At 52.1% G+C, this 20,066-nt stretch overlaps 1 protein-coding gene across 6 annotated transcripts in view; it reads left to right on the forward strand.

The window, feature by feature from the left end:
- Window positions 1-20,066, forward strand: part of TRAPPC9 (trafficking protein particle complex subunit 9) — a 343,110-nt gene that overhangs the window by 91,519 nt on the left and 231,525 nt on the right. For all 6 annotated transcript variants that reach the window (XM_081071109.1, XM_081071112.1, XM_081071108.1 and 3 more), the window contains 2 exons: window positions 3,668-3,820; window positions 18,714-18,838. In XM_081071109.1, coding sequence (XP_080927235.1) covers window positions 3,668-3,820; window positions 18,714-18,838 — 278 coding nt within the window. The remainder of the gene's footprint in view (window positions 1-3,667; window positions 3,821-18,713; window positions 18,839-20,066) is intronic.

A 20,066-nucleotide genomic window follows, 5' to 3' on the forward strand; every position in this document is an offset into this window, starting at 1 on the left:
TCTCCGTCACTCACAGATCCGTCCACTTGCCGCCTCTTGAATGCTTTCCAGCCCTTCACGTCATCAAGCCGCTGCTGCTAAACACTGACTGCCCCGCTATCCTCCGTGCCAGCCACACTCATTTCACTCGGATCCGTGTTGCTCAACAAGCAGAGATCTCTGTCACGTTTACGTAGCAGGCACATAAATCACATGTGGAGCCTGTCCTGATAAACTCACACTTAGTGGGTGTCAGGCACGTTCGTGGAATCGAACGGAGTTCCCACTGCACATCCGATATTGTTTCTGCTGCCTTTGAGTCACCGCAGTGAATGGACTTCCTGGGTGTCCCCTAGGAAGGCACCGAAGTTCATGAGCCATGGGGTCCGTTCAGCTTGATGACCGTATACATGGTCGTGCTGGCTTTTCTGTACAGCCCAGCACTTTACACAGTTCCAGGGTCAGCCTGGAGAAGGTCCCCAGACAGGCTTGTCTTTTTATTTTGTTTCATTTTATTTTAATTAATTAATTGATTAATTAATTAATTATTTCCCCCCCTTCTTCTGCCTCTCCCCACCCCCACACTCCGGTTCAAGCCGTTGTTTCTCAGTCTAGTCGTGTAGGACGCAGCTCCCTGACCCATGCTGCTGTTATGAGCCTTGTGACCCCCCGGCTGAGGCAGTCGGCTGCTGGTCGTTGGTCGGCCGCTCACAGCAGCTCACGGAAGCTCTTGCTGGCTGCTGGCCGCTCACGCTGGCCACTGGCCACTCATGGCAGCACATGGAAGCCCACGACAGCCCACAGTAACCGATGGCAGCCTGTGGCAGCCCATGCCAACCGTTGGCTGCTCACAGCAGCCCAGCTCCAGGGAGAGCCATTGTTCACAATCTTAGCTGTAGAGGGCGCAGCTCACTGGTCCGTGTGGGAATCGAACCAGCGACCTCGGCATTAGGAGCACGGTGCTCCAGCCACCTGAGCCACCCGGCTGGCCTCAGGTTCGTCTTAAGACCGAGAGCAATGCCTTTTAATCAGAACTGCAGGCAATGATGTGTTCAGCTTGCTGGGAGCGTAAGTGGGGAAGGAATCAGCGAGACGGGGTGGGCAGAAGGTAGGCCGCGTGACCCTGCAGTCGGGGACTTCTAGTGCTGCTAAGTGGCACTGCTGGCTCTCGTGCCCAGGCTTCTTGGACCCTGAGGCTCATCTACTTGACTGTTCCATCTCACGTCGCCGTCTCTTCAGGGCACTGTCACATCCTCTAGTGCGGGTCTCCTTGTACGTACCCTGCAGTCTGGCTGTCAGGCGGGCGCGTTATGGTTTCCGGTAAACGGCGAGAGGCAGGGTGTGTCGTGGAACAAGCATGGTGCCTGCCGCTCCCGGCTCCCACTCCTGGTTCTCTTACCAGCTTGACTGTGGACGGACACACTGCCTAAGCTCCCTGAGCTCTGGTGGCCTGTCTTAGAACGTGGGAACAACATGTACAGCGTGCCGTTAGAGAGGTGCTTCATAGACGCTTCTGTCACTTGCTGTTACTCAGAAGGACTCCAGGAGAGGAATCCTGGAGAGGAATTGTCTCGAGCTTCCCGGCCCACCCCACCCACCCTCCATCCCTCCCTCCCTCCCTCCCTCCAGAGCAGCCCTGCCTTGCCACAGGGAGTGGGAAGGAGAGGCCGGCTTACCTGTGTCGTTTGGACTTTTTTAGGCCTGGGCAAATCTGCAGGCATTTGGCCACCTGACCGTTTGCACGGCTGCAGTGGTCAACCCACTGCTTTGGAGCAGTTTCTCCAGCTGGCAGAGTCGAGTCTGGGGACTCAGGTGCCACAGGTGGCTGCTCTCCTTGTCGTCAGTTCCCTGTATTGCCTGGTCCTGCTGTACGGCGCCAGGAAAGCAGCTGCCGCAGCCCAGAACCCTCCTCCGTGTCTTGGGCGGGCCACAGTCCTTAGCAGGCTCTGGCGGCAGGCCAGCCTCACCAGGCTTCTCTCCTGTTACACTGGAGGGGCGTGGGCGGGGGTGAACCGAGATACAAGCGTGAGCTGGTAGTGCATGCGCACGCGTGGGTGTGTGTGTGCGCGTGTGTGTGTTTACGAAAGGGGGATAGGTGCTCACTGTACAAAATTCAGAAAACACGAAACAATTTGAAATGACCCGTGACCGCACTACTCAAAGACAACCAATATTAGCATGTGGATAGGTGTGCTTTCCTCTTGTTTTCTACGTGCGTACTGTTGTGTGGTTGAAATTGTACTGTACGTTCAGTGTGGTAGTCTGCTTTTCCCACGGAACTTATTCCTGTCTGTTCTACATCTAAATCTGAGACGATGCCCTGCACCCCACGCTTACGGAGTGCTCCCCGAGGGCCAGGCCGTGAGTCCCCGAGTGGGGAGGGGTGTGCACGGTTCCAGCCGCCCGCGCAGCGCTATGCACGCCACAGGAACTATTTGCTTCTCATGCAGCCCTGGTGTAGGGGGCTCTGATTACCCAGTCGGGGTGAGGAAATGGGGGTCAGAGGAGTAGCAGGTTATGTGCTCATTCCGAGTACTTCACTTCCATGAATTTGTTTTATAGATGTGTAAACTGAGGCACACGATGTTTGGTAACTTACCTCAGGATACCCAGCTAGAGCCAGGATATGAACCCAGGCAGTTTTCTCCTAAAGCCGGGATCTGAGCCAGCAGGGTACCTTGCCTTGCGAGGGGGTCATAGGCCTCCAAGGCAGGCCTAGTCCCTGCCTTCCGATTGACGGGTGGACAGGTGAGCCACTCGGCACTAGGGATGGTGTTCTGATAGACGTGTGCGCACCGGAGCCGAGGAGCAAGGTGGATGGGCAAGGCATCACATGGAAGGAACCTTGGAGTTGGGCTCAAGGATGAGTCGGACACAATCTGCTCTGCAGGGAAGTGGGTCAGGCATCTGGGCAGAGGGAGCAGCATGTGTGGTTGGGTAACTGGGGCACTGGGGTCCCGGTGGGGAGGGGGAGGAGGAGCAGGCGAGGGGTGAGACACTGCTCTTCCCAGGGCCCATGCTGGTTCAGCTGGAGATGCTCCGAGAGCCCTCCCCTAGTCCCGTTCCATCCACGGGAAAGGATCTGAATGAATGGCTGGCTGCTGGTGGCTGTGTTTCGGAAATGGCCTGATGGCATCTTGGGGAGGGGAGGCCTTTGCAGGGCCAGGGCATCTTAGCTGGTATAGGCATTTCATAGAAGGGCTGCCCACCACTGCATTAGCAGATGGGCAGGCCATTTAAAGACGTCAGCGTACTTCAGTCTTCCTGCGGCTTTGGGACCTGGCTTTCCAGCACGCAGGGCCCGACTGGTTTTCTCCTAGACGTGAATCTGTTTCTCTTTAAGGTGATAGAAAGGATTGGTTGTAGAGGAATGGCGGTTGAACTCTGAATTTGTAAGAGCAAAGAGGCAATGACTTTGTCAGTGAGAGGACGCTGTGTGGTGGTTAGGAAGGTGACTGGGCTCCCAGCTTGGTGGCCTGCCTCCTCTCTGTGCCTCGCTCATAGAGCACTGGTGGCCTGGCAACACCCAGGATTCTGAAATTGCCTTGGTACTGTGATCTGCCACATTGGAAATGGCTGGCGTTTTTCTTTGCTTTTTGCGAATGCGTCAGAATTTTCTAGGGGTTTTGGTAAGTCTCATGTTTGCTCCGTTCTGTCAGCATCATCACCATTATTGTTGTCATTGCAGAAAAATTGTATGGCGACTTCTTGAGCTGGAAACTAGAGGAAACCCTTGCCCAGTTTCCTCTGCAACCTGGAAAGGTGGCCACTTTCACCGTCAACATCAAGGTGAAGCTGGAGTTCTCCTGCCAGGAGAACGTCCTCCAAGACCTCAGTGACGGTAAGCTCCCCCCATTTTAATTTGCCTGTGTGGTCCCCAGCTGCATGGAAGCAGCCACCGTGCCTGCTGTTCTCTCTTTGTGCCTTGCTTGCCATTCATTAAGCCAAGCTGCCCAAGACCTCTCCCCGGTCCTTAGTTAACCGAGTGAGTTACTGTGTGTATCTGAAAGTAATAAACGTGCTTCTTAGTTAAACGATTTCTTAATTCACATTCTGTCCTATTTTTGTGCTCTGCCAGGAGGTCATTCTGAATTGGTGGAATGTGGGAATGACTGCATTTTTTCAAGTATATAACTGCTGAGAACTAATTAGCTGGGATGATAAAGTTCTTCAAAGTCTGGTGATTTCTCTAAGATGGAGCCTGTTTATACTTGGGAATAGCTGATTAGGGATAAGATTTCATGGATTAATTATTTCAGACTACAAAGTGTGCATCCATTCATTCATTGGAGGCATTGTGGGGTGCGTTAGTTAGCTCAGGCTGCCATAACACAGGGCCACACACAGCGTGGCCATACAATGGACGTTTATTTCTCACAGGTCTGGAGGCTGGAGAAGGGGGCTAGCGTGGTTGGTTGGATGCCTGTGAGGACCCTTCTCCAGGCTTCAGATAGCTGCCCGACCTCCCCGTGTCCCCACGTGGCAGAGAGAGAGAGCCGTGGTGTCTCTCGTATGGACACCAACCCTGTTGGGTTGGGGCCCCACCCTGAGGACCCCATTTAACCTTTTTCACCTCCTCACAGGCCCTTTCTCCAAATATAGTCACATGGCGGTGGGGGTGAGGGGGTTAGGGCCTCAACAGAGACCTTTTGGGGGCACATTCAGACAAAGAGTATTACTGGGGACAGTCAGCGGGTTCTGTCACTAGAACTCACGGGCTGTGTAACTTTGGGTGAGTGACTTTGACCGCTCTGTGCCATAATCTCCTAATTTATAGTGTGATAATACTATCCATTTCTGGGCTTATGGTGAGTGCTTGCGCTTCAGCTGGGATACAGTAAAGGTCCAACCGTGTTCGCTATAACCCCTCCCACTGCTCATCTGTAACATTACAAGACATTTAATTACCTCTCATTATGAGATAAGCAATAAGCTAGGCTCTTGGAAAGTGGAGATGAGTGAGTAACGAACGGTCTGTCACCTGCAGAACAACAGTAATGACAGCTGACGCCTAAGAGGTTTACAGAAATCACCTTGCGGCATCCTCACAGTAACCCTCTGAAATAGTGCTATTGATAGCTCCATTTTACAGATGAGAACATCAAGGCACAGAGAGGTTGAGTAAGTTTTCTAGGGTCACACAGCTAGGAACTGGTGGAACTGGGCTATGAACCCAGGCAGCCTGACTCCAGAGTCTGTCCTCGTAATCATTCCATAGCCCCTTGTTGCCCAGAGGGTCAGCCAGAAAAATAAATGTGATTAGAACACACGAGACTCAGAGCCGTGAGGAGATGCAGCTCACTTTATCTGGCAGGGTCCAGTAGGGGGTCCCAGAGTGGATGTGTGACTTGCACCTGAGCCAGGAAGTTTCCTAGTTGAAGCGGAAGTGTGGGCTCCACAGGCCTTGCTAGGGAGCGACGGCCCAGTGACCCAGAGGCCTGACCAGCAGTTAAGAAGTAGGCTTACCTCCAGAGACTGATGTCTCTATCTGGGGACTAGATTCTGTCCCCGGCCAGTCTCCCTCAGCCTTTCCCGTATGCTTAGGAAATGATCCCGTCACGTTGAACTTGAGAGACTACGTATGGGTTTTGTTTTCCGATGATGGGCATTACGGTCCTCATGCTTCCCCTGCCCGAGTCTCCAGCCACCCTGGCCACCCTGGCCACCTTGTCCAGGAGCGTGCCCAGCCCAGCCTGCCTCAGGGCCTTTGCACTTGCAGTTCTCTTCCTTAGATTGCGCCTCCTCCACAATTCCACAGGACTCACACCTGATTTAGATCTCAGTTCAGGTGTCTGCCCAGTCAAGGGGCCACCGCTGACGACGTCAGCCACGGTAGCACCTTCCCTCCCCGGTCATTACTTGGTCCACTGCACTTGCTCCTGGAAGTAACTTGTTTGGGGTTTCCCTGCCTGCATCCATCTGTTAGATGCTAAGTTTCATGGGAACAAGGCCTCCGTCGGTCTCACTCAGGCCTGTATTTACAATATCTAGGCCCGATGGACGAAGGGCAGCTGTGCGTTTGTAGCGTGGGTGAGTGAGTGGGCGCCGCTCCTGCCCTCGGTGTGGGGGCTCCACCCTCATGACCTCCTCTGAACTTAACCCACCTCCAAGCACTGTTGCGTCGGGGGTTAGGGCTTCAACGTATGAAGTTTAGGGGACACACATTCGGTCTATAACGCTTAAGATTTGTTCTCCTGTGTGCTCCGTAGTGCTTAACCATTGCAGGGTTCCTTGTATAATACTGATGCTTAATTATAAAATTTATATTATTAACAAAGGTAGGAAAACAAGTTTATTGTTGGACACATTAGGAACTAATGATTATACCTGGCCTTAAAAAATATCAGATGACTTGGACTTTTTTTCCTGTTTGTAAACTGCTTTATAGGAGTGGCCTGCGTTTTTCTAGAGGTAGATGGAGGGTTACAGGCAGAGGTTCTGACTTTTATTCCCATGAAGGGAGTTCGGTAGAATAAATGGTGCCTGACATCTGTCCAGAAAATGCTTGATTAACTCTTATCCCAGGGGTATATCTTGGAGGTAGGCTTCCAGATGTGAGAGGTGAGGGAATGGTGACCATGACCTCTGCTGCTGGCACTCTGTGGCATGTTATTCCTGAGAAATGGAATGGAAGGCCTCAAGGTGGAAACCTTAGCTTTCATCGTTTGTTTTGGTGGCTATTTGTGTGTTCAATGCGGACTTTTATTTTATTTTTTTAAATGTTCTTGTTTGTCTGCCTTTTCTTACAGAGCCCTGGAGCAGTGTCTCTGCCCTTCTAAGCTGGAAGTATAATTCCAGCTTGGGTTTTGTAGTCTGGAAATACCTTCCTCTATCTTTAAAATGAAAACCAAATAAAAAAGAGCTAGAATTATGATTACCAAGTGGTTAGTGAATGTAAGGCTGGCCTCATTTCCGGTCACGTGGACACACCACATATGTGCAACCTAACAGTTATAAGTAGATGCCCTCTTTATTTTATTTTTTTAAATAGTTTTATGTATTTATTTATTTATATTTATTTATTTATTTATTATTAAATTTATTGGGGTGACGATTGTTAGTAAAGTTACATAGATTTCAGGTGTACAATTCTGTATTACATCATCTATAAATCCCATTGTGTGTTCACCACCCAGAGTCAGTTCTCCTTCCATCACCATATATTTGATCCCCCTTTACCCTCATCTCCCTCCCCCCACCCCCTTTACCCTCTGGTAACCCCTAAACTATTGTCTGTGTCTATGAGTTTTTGTTTCTCATTTGTTTGTCTTGTTCTTTTGTTGTTTTGGTTTATATACCAAATATCAGTGAAATCATAGGGTTCTCTGCTTTTTCTGTCTGAGTTATTTCGCTTAGCATTATTCTCTCAAGATCCATCCATGTTGTCACAAATGCTCCTATAGCATCTTTTCTTACCGCCGAATAGTATTCCATTGTGTATATATACCACAACTTCTTTATCCATTCGTCTATCGAAGGGCATTTTGGTTGTTTCCATGTCTTGGATGCCCTCTTTATTGAGTGTGGTTCATAGGTGCTCTGGCTGGTTGTTTATGTAGCAAACTGTAGAATTCGAGACACAGACTCTTCATCCCACAGCCGGGGCTATTTTCACAGCGGAGACTGGACACTCAGGCTCACAGGGACCCTCACGGCGTTGGGCCCGTCTGTGACGCGTTGTCATGTGTAGTCCAGTCTGAGGGATTGGGAGGCCATAGGTTTGCCTTTATTCAGGGACAGCTGTGCACTCAGTGGCAGGGGCTCCTTTGTGGCCTCTTGGAACTGGGAGGTGACCCTCGTGTGGCTCTCCGTCGGACTGTTTCAGGAACCTCCAGCTGTGGACCACTTGTGGGCCCAACTTGCTTTTTAGGCATGGTCTCACATTAACTAGGGTTACTGAAATTTGGTGCCACTTTAAAACTTACATACAGCGGTCATGCAAACCAGGGGACGGCATGCAGTGTAGACAGATGGAAGACAATTAACACTGACTGCGCTTTGTCAGATACGCCTGTCGGTTCTGGGCTGACCGCTTTATTTTTGTTGTTTCCGTTTCATCTTCCCAACAGCTCTGTAAAAGTAGATGATTTTACACAACGATTCCCATTTTGTAAAGACAGGTGGGGACTGTTGTGGATTAAAGGAGATCGAAAAGACAGAACAATCAAATGCTACATGCAATCCTGACAGTAGCCTGGATTTAAAACAACAGACTCAAAGGACATGTTTGGGCCCTCGGTGTTCTGATGCGGCCAGAGAGCATGGGCTCTTTAGCATCGTCTACCCACACAGCTCGGGCACGGCTGCCCAGTCACGCGCTCTCACTTTCCCCCGAGGAAGAATCCCTGGGGGAAGGTCTCCCTTGGCCCTGAGCTGGCCACCGTGAGCGAGTGGTGACGCCGGTGAAGTCACGCTGCTTCTCTTACCCTGTCCAGTGTGGCCAGCCCGTTGTGCTGGCACTTCTCCCCCAGACAAGGGGCTTCTAGTCCTGTGTTTGTTTTCCTGGCCACCCCCACCCTCCCAGGTGAGGTGAGAGGCTGGGGGTCACTCTGGACTTTCTTTTCCCCTCACTGCTGAGGATCCCCCAGTTCATCACTAAGCCCTGTCTGTCCTTTCTCCTGAATGTCCGTTCCGTCTCCCCTTCCGATTGGCACACGCTCGAAGCATCTTCCGTTTGAACCACCACGAACGAGAGCCTGGTAACTCCTCCCCCCGTCACTGGCCTGGCCGCCTGGGATCCATTTTCTATTAGGTGTTTGGTCTTTTTTCCTCAAAAACAAATATGCTTCTCACTTTGGTGTAGAAGGCCCTGTCGTATCTGGTCCCAACCTCCCGCCTTTCTTCTTGCGTCCCCATATATGTCATCCTTCGGCCGTTCTGGAATCTTGAGTTGTTTCCCAGTTGCTGCCTTTGTGCATGTTCACACCCTTTTCTCCACCTGGAATGTCTCCGCGTCCTGTGTCAGCTGACCCCCACTTTGGTCATTCCTCTTTCAGCCCTCAGGCCCCTCCCTATGTGTTCCCAAGGCCCGTGTGTTACCTTGGACACCACTGGGTTTGCCCCGCTGCTTTACTTTACGATCTCTGTTCCCAGTACAGGCCGTCCTCATTTTATGGTGCTTCCCTTTATTGCTCTCCATAACAGTTGTGCTTTTAACAAACGGAAAGCAAGACCCTCCACCTGCAAAAAGATTAGGACTTGCTTTGTTGTGAGACTCGTTTTATTGCGGTCGTCTGACCATGACATCTTCATGATGTGCCTGTCCCAGCCCAGGGCCCGGCCCAGAGAAGACGCTCAGCAAATATTTCCTGAGTGAGGGATCGAAGGCATATTGCGAAGCCACACTGAGTGGTCCTGACCCTGCATTCTGGGAAGGGGTGCTGCTGGGCCTGCCTGAGGGTGAGCGCCACCCCAGCAGGTAGGGAGGGAGGTGACAGCATGGAGGGGTCAGGAGAAAGAGAGGACCGAGGTGGCAGTGGGAGGTTCAGGCAGGCTGTGGAGGCTTGACCCTCCAGACAAGTAATTCGGACTCTGTTGGATGATGCTGGGGGGTCGCTGAAGGCTGTTTGAAAGGTGAGTGGGCAGATGGCAGGGCTGGCCCGAGGCTCTCCTGGGGCGGTAGGTGCAGACGTAACAGTTCAGGGGGAGGCTCGGGGGCCTCGAGCAGGAGAGAGGCAGCTGGGCTGGGCAGGGAGGCCCAGTGCGGGAGGCAGGCTGTGTGGGAGGACGTCGTGTGTGCAGCCAGCGCTCACGAGCTGGTCCCGCAGTGTGGTGAGCTCCTGCTGGAATTTCTTCTGGGCCCCATGGAAAAATGCATTTCTTCTGGCCTGAAATGTCTCTTGTTTATTAAGCTGAAGACAAACTCTGCCTGTGGGAAGTTGGAAGCAGTTCAATTCTGTGTCCAAAGCTGAAGCCTTGTGTAAGAAACCATATTGACATTGGGCATTTCATTATATTTTGTCCCTTCACAGTCAATGATGACAGATACTTCAGCTTCTTGTTGTGACCAGGGGTTGATTTGATTTGGGAGCTGCCACTGGAATACAACACATTCCCTTTTGTAACGTGTCCGTTTTCCTGGTATTGTACTCTGAAATTGGGGCGTCACTCGGTGTCTATGTCTTGGTCTGCCGCTCTCCCTGAAAAGAAATACTAATTTTCGGAAATCTCAGTCTTTAAAACATAAGGACAATGACTCATCCTGAATTACAAAGGTGGTTGGAATCCTCATGCTGTGACGTTTCGTTTTTTCTTTGTCATTCCTCGATGCCTGAGACTTTCACAAACATTTGATTTTAAGAAGGCAGTGATGGATTTTAGTGAAACGGGTTTTTTCTGAGGCCAGTACATGTAGGCGATGGAAAGAGAGGACAGCTTTGTTGAGCGCTTGCTACGTCTGGGGCCCTTTGTCAAGGCTCTTCCTGTAGGTGCCCGGAGATCTCACCGTATCCCTGAGAGGAGGTTCCGAGGCCACCCCGTCAGGCCGCCTTTCCTCTGGCCTCCCGGCCGGGCCTGTGGCCCAGCTCCGTGTCCCTCTGCCCCTGGGCCTTCGCACTGTACACCACCCACGTTGAGGGAAGGCAGCCTCTTGCTTCTGATCCCAGCTCCAGCCTCTGCATCTCCCTTTGTCTTCTGTTTCTCATGGGTTTCATTGCTGGTTCTTTCTTTCCCTCTTTACCGTTAGGGCTCCATCCAACACCCTCTTGTACTTTCTTTCTGAGCTCACTCTCTCGAGACTCTCTCATCGGCTCAGATGGGTTCAGTGACACGTCCCCCCACAGCCAGCCGGACCTCTTCTCTGCAGCCCTGGTCCACATGCCCGAAGGCTCTCGCATTTCGGGGGAGGTGGGGCAGGCGGATCTGGGTGGAGGTCTGGAGCGTGGCTGCTGGTCCCCATCCCCAGCGGTGGGGAGTTTCCATCAGCACCTCGTGCTTGTCTTTGCTCTTGTAGATTAAGGCTTTGAGCCACTAGAGAGAAGAGAGGAGAGGCTGGTCTGGTGCAGTGACCGCTGTCCCCTCCCACCCAGCACCAAGATGCCTTCTCAGGGTCCTTTATCTCTGCCCTCCCGCCACCCCGGAGCTCTTGGTCGTGAAACTCATGCAGGACGTGGACAGCAGGCCCCAGGAGCCTTACTCCTTGTAGCCCACATGGGGCCGCTAGCATTCGTTCACCGTTTCTGGGGAACCTTGTCACTGGCTTTTACGGTGTCCGCATAGGCCCACTGAGGCATGTGCCGGGGTCCTGCTTGTCCTGGGGCATCTGTGAACAGACTTTAGTCCTCTGATCGGCTCAGGAAAAGTTCATTTGCAGTTTTCCAGCTTGTCCCTTGCCTTAAGGGTGGGGACAGTGCTTTTGTAAGCTCTCTACACCGCTCAGCTGAAGTCAGAAGTCCACATCCTGTATTTTAATTCCAACCTGCAGTCATTTTCAGGTTGTGTTGGCCGTTGGTGAGATGACGCACTGCTTTTGTTTTGTGTTCAGTGGTTCTGTGCTTTTGTTCAGAAGGAAAAGGTTGGTGACGCTTTGGTCAGCCTGCCCATCGGTATATTTAGCCCGTCGCAGCCACCAGCTCTGACTCACAGGCGGTAATAGCTCCGCGGGGGGAGGTCGGCCCTGCCTCCCTGGAGCCCCCAGGAGCACCTCTCTGAGTGAGACCGGAAGCCCCCCAGCTGCGTTCTTGCCCAGATGTGTGTCTGGTAACTGTGGAGGCGTGCCTGTCCCCAGGCCACTGTCAGCCCTGCAGGTGGGAAGGGTGGCTTAGTCCTTTGATGCTGGAAAAGAGCTTCCTAAACCACCACCGGAGAACGAAAACCCAGGTGTTTGCCATTCGTCACAACAGGTGATCCTGTGGCAGACAGCCAGAGCCGAGGCCTCTGCACCCACCGAGCTGCCCAGCCAAGAGGGTGGTGACGCACGGGGAACAGGTGCGGTAGGCGCTCAGTAGGGGGGTTTCAGAGGCGCTGTTTTTCTTCAAAGAGAAGGGACGACGTCTGTGGACCGTGGCAGGTTGGTTTACTGTTATATCAAGCTGTTGACCGTGCCAAACGTTGTCAGTTTGTTTAAGTGTTTCCAGCCCTGACTCTCTCCGTTAGCACTGCTCTGACTGAAGCGTCTTCCCCATGCGGTGGTCTTCCGCTTGGTGTCCCAGCTGCTCCTTCTGCCCCTCCTCTCCGTCTTCCACGTGGCCCTCACAGTCATGTTTCCAAAGCAGAATCTGGACTGTTGGGCAATCCCACTGCCCTGTGGGCCAAGTCCCCAGGATGGCTCGTGCGGTCTGGTGCTGGCTGCCCGGTTGGCCTCATTTCCTCTTCTCCCAGTGAGTTTGTTTGTCTCTGGATCGCCCTGTCCTCTTCTGCTTTCTGCCTTTGAGTGTAGACCAGCGGATCCCACACTTCTCTGCGCACTGTAATCACCTGGGACCATGGAAATGGCCTGGTCCCCAACCCTAGACACTGATTTAATAAGCGCGGGGGGTGACCTGGGCATTCGGGTTTTATAAAATGTTCCCAATGATTCTTAAATGCAGTAAAGTTTGGGGGCCTTTGATAGAGTATCTGTCTTCTCCTTGTCTTGAAATCTGATATGGCAAATTTCCTTTCTAGATTATTGTTTAGGAGCTTTTTGACTATTTTCTGTCCTTCCATCTTCATATAAATTTTAGAATCTGTTTGTCAGGTTCCTCAAAGTGATCTGTTAGAATATTGATTGGGACGGTGTGGGGACAGAGCCAGGAGTGCAGTTTCCAGGCTCTTGGCCTCACATAGAAAGGTGCTGGCTCAGGTAGTAAATGGCCATCAACTGTGATTGGATGGCCATCAGATGTGGCTAGTTGGCCGTCAGCTGTAACCAGTGAGCCATTGGCCACTAGTTAACTGCCGTGGCTACTCTAGTAGAAAATGGGGGGCTAGCAAGCAGATGGTGGCTGGCAAGCGCGGATTGCAGTTAGCACGGTGGAGTGTGGGCTGCAGATTGCAGAGAAGTGGATGGTGGGTTGCAGATAGTGTGGCTTCTGCTTCCTGTGTCTCCAACCCAGTCACCAGCGAGAATAGTGGTATGACCCCCTACCTATGGCTCCGGGGGTGTTCCTTTTTGGCCTCACCATGTCCTGTGTTCTTATGTGGGGAGTGGGAGCTGAGACCCTGCATGACAGACGGCATTGATTGCATAGATGAATTTGGGGGAAAACTGACATTTCTATGATACTAAGTCTTCCTATCTCTGAATATTGTCTCTTCATTTATTTGTCTTTAATGTCTTACAATAATGCTTTCTAATTTTCTCTATAAAGGTCTCACAGTATTTTACTAGATTTGTTGCTAGATATTTTAGTTTTGTTATTGTTATTAAAAATGGTACTTAGAGTTTTTTTATGGAAATATAACTTATATGCAGTAATGAGCACAAATGTTAAGTGCTCATCCAGCTACGAATTTTCATTTTTCTGCTCGTGCTCATCCCTGCAGCCAACACCCACACCCACATATGGATACTTTCCAGCCCCTCGGTGCCTCGGGTGCTGCCCCTTTACAGCTTTACTGCACTTACGATTTCTAACATCATAGATGTTTTACCTGTTCTTGACTTTCATACAGAGGAACTAAATACAGTATATACTCTTTTGTGTCTTTTTTTTTTTTTTTTTGGCTTCTAATGACACAGATTTATTTCTCTTGCAGTTTGGGAGGTCACAGGTCCGAAATGAATGGGTTTTATTTGTTTATTTTTCTTCACTCAGTATTATCTGAGATTGGTGCATGTTGCATGTGTCCTCTTTTGCTGGCTGGTATTCCACCGCGTGTCCACTGCACTCGGGATGGACGTTTGGGTTTGCAGCTTCCGGCTGTTGTGGGTAGCTGTGAACATTTCCATAGGGGTACGTGGTGGGCCAATTCAGCAGAATACTCTTCAGCAATAAAAAGGACTGAACTACTGATACATGCAATAACTTGGAATTGCTCCAAGATAAGTATGCTGAGGGAAAGGAGCCTGACGGAAGAGAATATAGGATACGGTATATGAGTCCACCTATAGTATGTTCTGGAAAACGCAAGCTGACCCACAGTGACAACAGCAGCTCCCTGAGGCTGGGGGGAGGCTGGGGGGAGCTGCAGTAGATGGTGTGTTCACCATCTCAGTCTTGCCGATCGTCTTAGGAGTGTCAGAACTGCCCCCTCGTACACCTTAAACATCTGCAGGTTATTATATGCTAATTATATCTCAGTAAGGATGTTAAAACAAAGCTGTGGAACGGGGAGACCGCCCAGAATGAAAGCGTGTGGAGAAGAGCTCTGCGGACAGCTGGAGGGGGTTCCCGAGGGCGAGCAGGAGGGAGCACCTGTGAGGTGGGAGGAGCCAGGTGCTCTGCCAATGGGAAGGAAGCCCAGCAGGGTCACAGATGCTGGCAGGTGGAAGAAGCCGGTCCTCCCCTCCCCTCGCCTCCCGTCCCCTCCTCTCTCCTGGCCCCTCTGTCTCCCTGGGGTCAGCTCATCAGCAGGGAGGGCGCTGCTGTGTGAGGAGTGGGGAGCCTTATTTGGGAGCAGGTGGGTAAACTTGGTAAACTTACTGGGGAAAGAGGTCGGGTGCCGGGCAGTGGGGTGATGGGTGGTGAGGTGCTTGACATTGGGGTACTGGGTGGTGGGGAGGACACACTCCAGGCACATGTTGTGGGTCTGAAGGGAGCTTGCTGGGCACAGTGAGGTTTTCACCACTGACCTTTGTGTTCAGGTGCAAATGTGGAGAAAGTGCGTAGACGGGTTTAAGCTGGAGTGGGGCTTTCTGTCAGGTGAATAAGAGGTAAGAGAGGGCAGTGGAACCATGGGTGCTTTTCAGGGAAGGGTTGCGTGTCCAGACCAGGTGTTAGTAGGCTATGACCTAGCGGCCAGAATCCGGCCCGCTGCCTGACTGTGTTACTGGAACGCAGGCTCCCCCCGACTCCCCCACCCCCATGTATTTGTGGGTGTCTGTTGCTGCTTGTGTGCCACAAGGGCAGAGCTGAGAGGTGGGGATAGAGAACTATGGCCGACAAAGCCTAAGGTATTTACTGTCTGATCCTTTCCAGAGGACGTTTCATGACCTTTGGTCTACTCCCTGGACTCTAAGGCTGACTACGGTAAAAAGCATCTCCAAAATTCCGTGTTTCCCTGAAAATAAGACCTAGCCGGACCAGCAGCTCTAATGCGTCTTTTGGAGCAAAAATTAATGTAAGAGCTGGCCTTATTTTACTATAAGACCGGTTCTTACATTGATTTTTGCTTCAAAAGACACATTAGAGCTGATGGTCCAGCTAGGTCTCATTTTTGGGGACACAGGGCAACTCTCCCTGGAACAGCATTTTCTGACAACTCCCCCCGGGAAATACTTGTCTCCTTCTGCCTTTGCAAATGTATTTTAGTCTAGTTTACTTTGTATACCTGTCGCGAGAGAGAAGAATGTGTATTCAGCCTTAAGCATTAGTGTCTCTTGTGTGTCAAACTGGACATGCTCCCCGAGTAGACCCATCCCTGGAGATGGCTGCTGAGCCGTGATGAGGGTCCTTAGCTGGAGTTCAGGGGAGCCTGGTGTACAGGACCATGCGTGGTGCATTGCAGCACAGCCTGACGGGTGAGGGTGGGCGCAAGCTCATGTTAGGACTGAGATGGGCTGTTTGTCCCCGTTTTGCTGGCAGTCACCACCTGACAGCCCCGACTTCCGGTTCTGGCTCTGCTTCTGCTGACGTGAGCAGATGTACTCATCTTCTTGCCTCACCTGTAGAACTGATGGAAGAATGCCTACCTTGCACGGTGGGTGTGAGGACCAGTGAGGTGGCATGTGCTAAGTGCCCAGGGCTGTGCCAAGCCTGTAGTAAACACACAGCTCCCAACCCTTCCCACGGGGGCTATTTTTATTGTGACTGTGCGTTTTCTTTCTGCCACACAAATCCCACTTTTCAGCTGTCATTTGTCCCAACTGTCACCACGGTTGTGACATAGCTGAATCCTGGAGAGAAGTATTATTTTAGCACACACAATTGCATTTCTGAATTGCCCACAGAGACGCTCTTAATAGAAAAATTGAGCACTATAAACAGTGGCTGGAATTCTCCCTAAAAGCTCCATTGGATGCGTGACGATCTGGCAGCCTCTTCCCACTCAACTCGTTGGTCCTCCTACTGGGCTGCCTTTGTCTGTTTGTAACTTGTTTGGTCTTGTCTTCCTACTAATTCTCATCCCAGTCTGTTCTCTGTTTTCTCTGTTCTATTTGTGGTAGCCGGTGCTGGCAGAAAAACTGGCCAAATGATTGGACAGGATTTTCTCCCCTGCACCCCACCCGGCTGGACAGCTTCTCCTCATGGGCTTCCTGGTGATTTTCCCCTGGCTGCTGTGTGTGCCGCGTCATCCCTCCCCAGCTCTGCAGCTGCCCTGCTCCTCTCCATGCCTGGCCGAGTACAGGCCCAGGGCTCACCTACCAGCCTCCTGAAGGCGGAGCCTGTCCCCATCTGTAATTTGTACGTTACTTGTCTTTCCACCCCCACTTGGGTTAGACGGCAGAATTCTTTAGTTTATTAAGAAGACACAGAGAGGCTTTTTACTGTTTTTTCTGAGCTTGAAGATTACAGGTTTTTGAGGTTTCTTTGAGGTTTGTGTCCGAAACAGATGTAATTTTTAGCTTTCTTTGCCCTGTGGATTTGTAGTTTTCGTTGATTCCCTTGAGTTGGTTCCCATTTTAGAGTCAAGACAACTGAGGTTCATAGGGTTGTGTGACTTGCTTAGAGTCTCTCAATGTGATGGGCAGAATGGCTGCAGGAAAGCCCCATACCTGCACCTTTATAGTGTGTGATTCAGGGAAGATATACCCTCCCCCACTACCGCCAAATTCGTAGATCGAATCTCATAGAAAGACTCTGCGTGGCCTTTCTCGTGTCTTTTGTCTGTCTGCTGGACCAGCTCCATCTGTGGCCGTGGCTGGGTTAGGGCCACCGTGGATCCCGCCAGAAACATGAGGGGTGGAGCTGGAGCTGCTCTGTAGGGAAGAGCGGAGAGCCAGGCAGACGGCAGCCAGCCATTCGTGACACCTTCCCATAGCAGTCCCGCGCCTCTGGACCACTGCAGGAGTGAGGGGGTGAGGGGGTGAGCATTGTTGGATGTGTAAAGCAGCACTGGCATTTCCAAGGCCCAAAAGAGCCTGCGTCCTGCGGGAGCCAGCAGCGTCTGCATAGCTGCCAGTGATGGGGCTTTCCCTTGGGAAGAGCTAAGTAGCCATGTTCCAGGCCTTAGGGGTTGGGGTGGGGAGGGCACCTGGCCTTAACTCAAGAGAGGACGACCTGGGGGGCCAAGTGACATTTAGCGTCATCAGCTCTGTGCTCAGTTTACAGGCTCCTCTTGACCTAGTTTCTCGGGTAGGATGCTGAAAAGTGTGCAGTTTATGTTTTGCAAATGTCTGTGTTCATAATACTCGTTCCCTTCACAGCAGGCACCTTGCAGTAGTGGAGAGGTTTTACAGGCGGTGCCCGTGGTGCCGGGAGAATGCAAAGGGCGGGGACATCGCATTGGAACCTAACAGCTGTGCACCGAGGGTTTGCAAAGGAGGGTTTGCCCAGACACAGGATGAAGTTCCATTTAACCAGGAGTCGGTTGTTGAGTGTGACTGTGGGATGATGTATTTTTGTTGAACACCATGTGTAAACTAAGTATTGAATTTGACCCTGTAATTTATTGATTCCTTTACTTAACGTTGAAGGAGGGTTTATGATTTGCTAGAGCCTGTGCTCGCCCCTGTGGAGGACACAATAGTGAACGTGACCAGGATTCGGTTGTTAAGGTGTCGAGAACATGGAAGGAGCCTAAGACGAGCAGCAGGTGCTGTGACAATGATAATAGCCATTTTTATTGAATGCTTGCCAGGAACCAGGCGTTGTGATAAGCACTTTACATACTCTAACTCATTTATTCTTCCAGGTAATCCTACAATTTGTGCTGTAGTTGTTCCCACTTTGGGGATGAGGAATTTGAAGCACAAAGAGGCGACGTGGCATGGCAGAGGCCGCTCAGCCAGATGCTGGGGAGGCAGGATGCAGGCCTCTGGCCCCCAACCCACGGACCCGCCGCGCAGCCCGTCTGCCTGGATACAGGGCTGCAGGCAGTGAGCAGGGCTCGCCGGCTCGCCGGGTCTTAGAACTCAGGCAGGCGGATGTGCTGGCAGCCCGGGCGAGGAGGGAGGCCTGTGCATTTGGCCTGAGACAAAGACACCGGGCGGGCCGAGGAGGGTGACAAAGACCATACTTTTGGCAGAAGAGTTGCCTGAATCCAGTAGCAGGGCTGACACTCTTCAAAGCTGGGCTTCAAAGCTCTACTTCCAGGCTGCCCCTCACTTAGTGTGTCGTCCTTTGGGGTCCCACCCGAAGCTTCCGGGCCTTGGCCTCCTCTCTCCTTGGGGGACACTCAGCCCCAGTGTTGTCCCTACCTGGTCCTGTGAATGTGGCAGAGGCCCTGCTCACACTCCCAGCCTCTCGGTGAGCTCTTCTGGAACCTGCAGGCACCTCTGGGGAAATGAGTGCCAGGCTTGTACCTCATATCTACAGCCTGCGAGAACTTAGGCGCGTGGAAGTCAGGCTACCGGAGGGTCACAGGTAGAACACTGAGGACAGAAACTAGAGTGCTCTTTCCAGTTATTACTGATTTTTGAACAAAATCTCTTACTTAAAAAAAAAAAATCCAGCTAACTTCTTACTTATTCTTTCTTTATTCTTCCATTTCAGACGGAGTCAGTGTGAGCGGCTTCCCACTGGGCAGTCCCTTTCGACAGGTTGTTAGGCCTCGGGTGGAGAGCAAACCCGTGAACGCCCCTGAGGGCAGCAAACCTGGGGACTCCAGCCACGTGAAGGTGAGTCGGTCCCGACAGGTACAGCCTGCCACGTGGCCTGGCGGTCACCTTTTCGGAGGCAGAGTTTGGAGTCTTTTCCAGAAAGGAAAGGAAGCGAGCACCAGACAGCAGAATCGTGTTTGTGGCAAGCGGGTGTCTCAGTGTGCTGCATTCCGCGCAGCGTTTTGGGGGGCAGTGACGAGGGAGCCTGAATGCATCGTGTTCTAACCCTTGTTTCCTGGAAGTGGTGGGAATTTGTGGGTGGAATCTACTGATTGCAGTAGAACATCTCTTGCCTTTTTCTTACTCATTTGAAAAACTTATTTATTGTGCCATTAGTCTCTGTTCAGACATTTGTCCCATAAACTTCTCACAGTCCTTTGGCAACTCTTTCCGCTGCCTGGTTTATAAACGCCAAGGAGGCCAAATGGGTGTACAAGTATTGGGTGCAGAGTTGAGGGGCCGTAGGGCTTCCCGGGGGGGGCGGTGGCAGAGACCATTGTCTCCAAGGAGGTCCCGGCTGGGGAACCAGGAGCTCCGTGCCCGCGTCACCAGCATGTGGGAGAACTGTGTGTGGCTGAGCCTGTGGGACAGTGTGCAGGTGAGAGGGCTCAGGGTCTGAAGAGCTGTTGCTGGGCTGCAGGCCACAGCGTCACCCAGACGGGCCTTGCAGGTGGGCGTGCGCTCCGGCCCGGCCCTTTGGGGTACTGCTCCCGGCCTTGATGCCAGCCTGTGAGAGGGCACTGACTGATCTGGCCAGGCTGGTTGTGTCGTTGGTACGAGGAATTGGGGCTGCTCTGACAAAACCGAGAGGGGGTGGAGGGACATGGACACGTTTGAAGTACGGTCATGGCAAGAGAGAATAGAGGTCACTCTGAAGTTGTGAGGAGCCGGGATTTTGGGGGATTAGCGCTCTCTTCTCCGTGTAGGGCCCTGCGGTGGAGTGGGGGTGCTCTCCGCCTGAGCTCACACAGAAGCCCGCGCGCTGTGTTAGGACTCCTGTGTTGGTCAAGGTCCCGGATGGACGGAGAAGGTGCTTCTCAGGGGAGCGAGCGCGGGCACTGGTGTGAGACCTGGTAACACACACGGACTCCGCCGTGTTCCATGCTGGGGGCGGTTGTGGTTGGGAGCGAGTGAGGGGAAGCTGCAGCGGTGACTCCCTGTGTCACGGGCCCCTGGGTGTCACAGCGCCTGCAGCTTCATGGGGACCGACACCAGCCTGTTCGTGTGTGTGTCCGTGGGCTCAGGC

This window comes from Rhinolophus hipposideros (assembly GCF_964194185.1).
Source record: "Rhinolophus hipposideros genome assembly, chromosome: 13".
Classification (NCBI taxonomy): Eukaryota; Metazoa; Chordata; class Mammalia; order Chiroptera; family Rhinolophidae; genus Rhinolophus; species Rhinolophus hipposideros.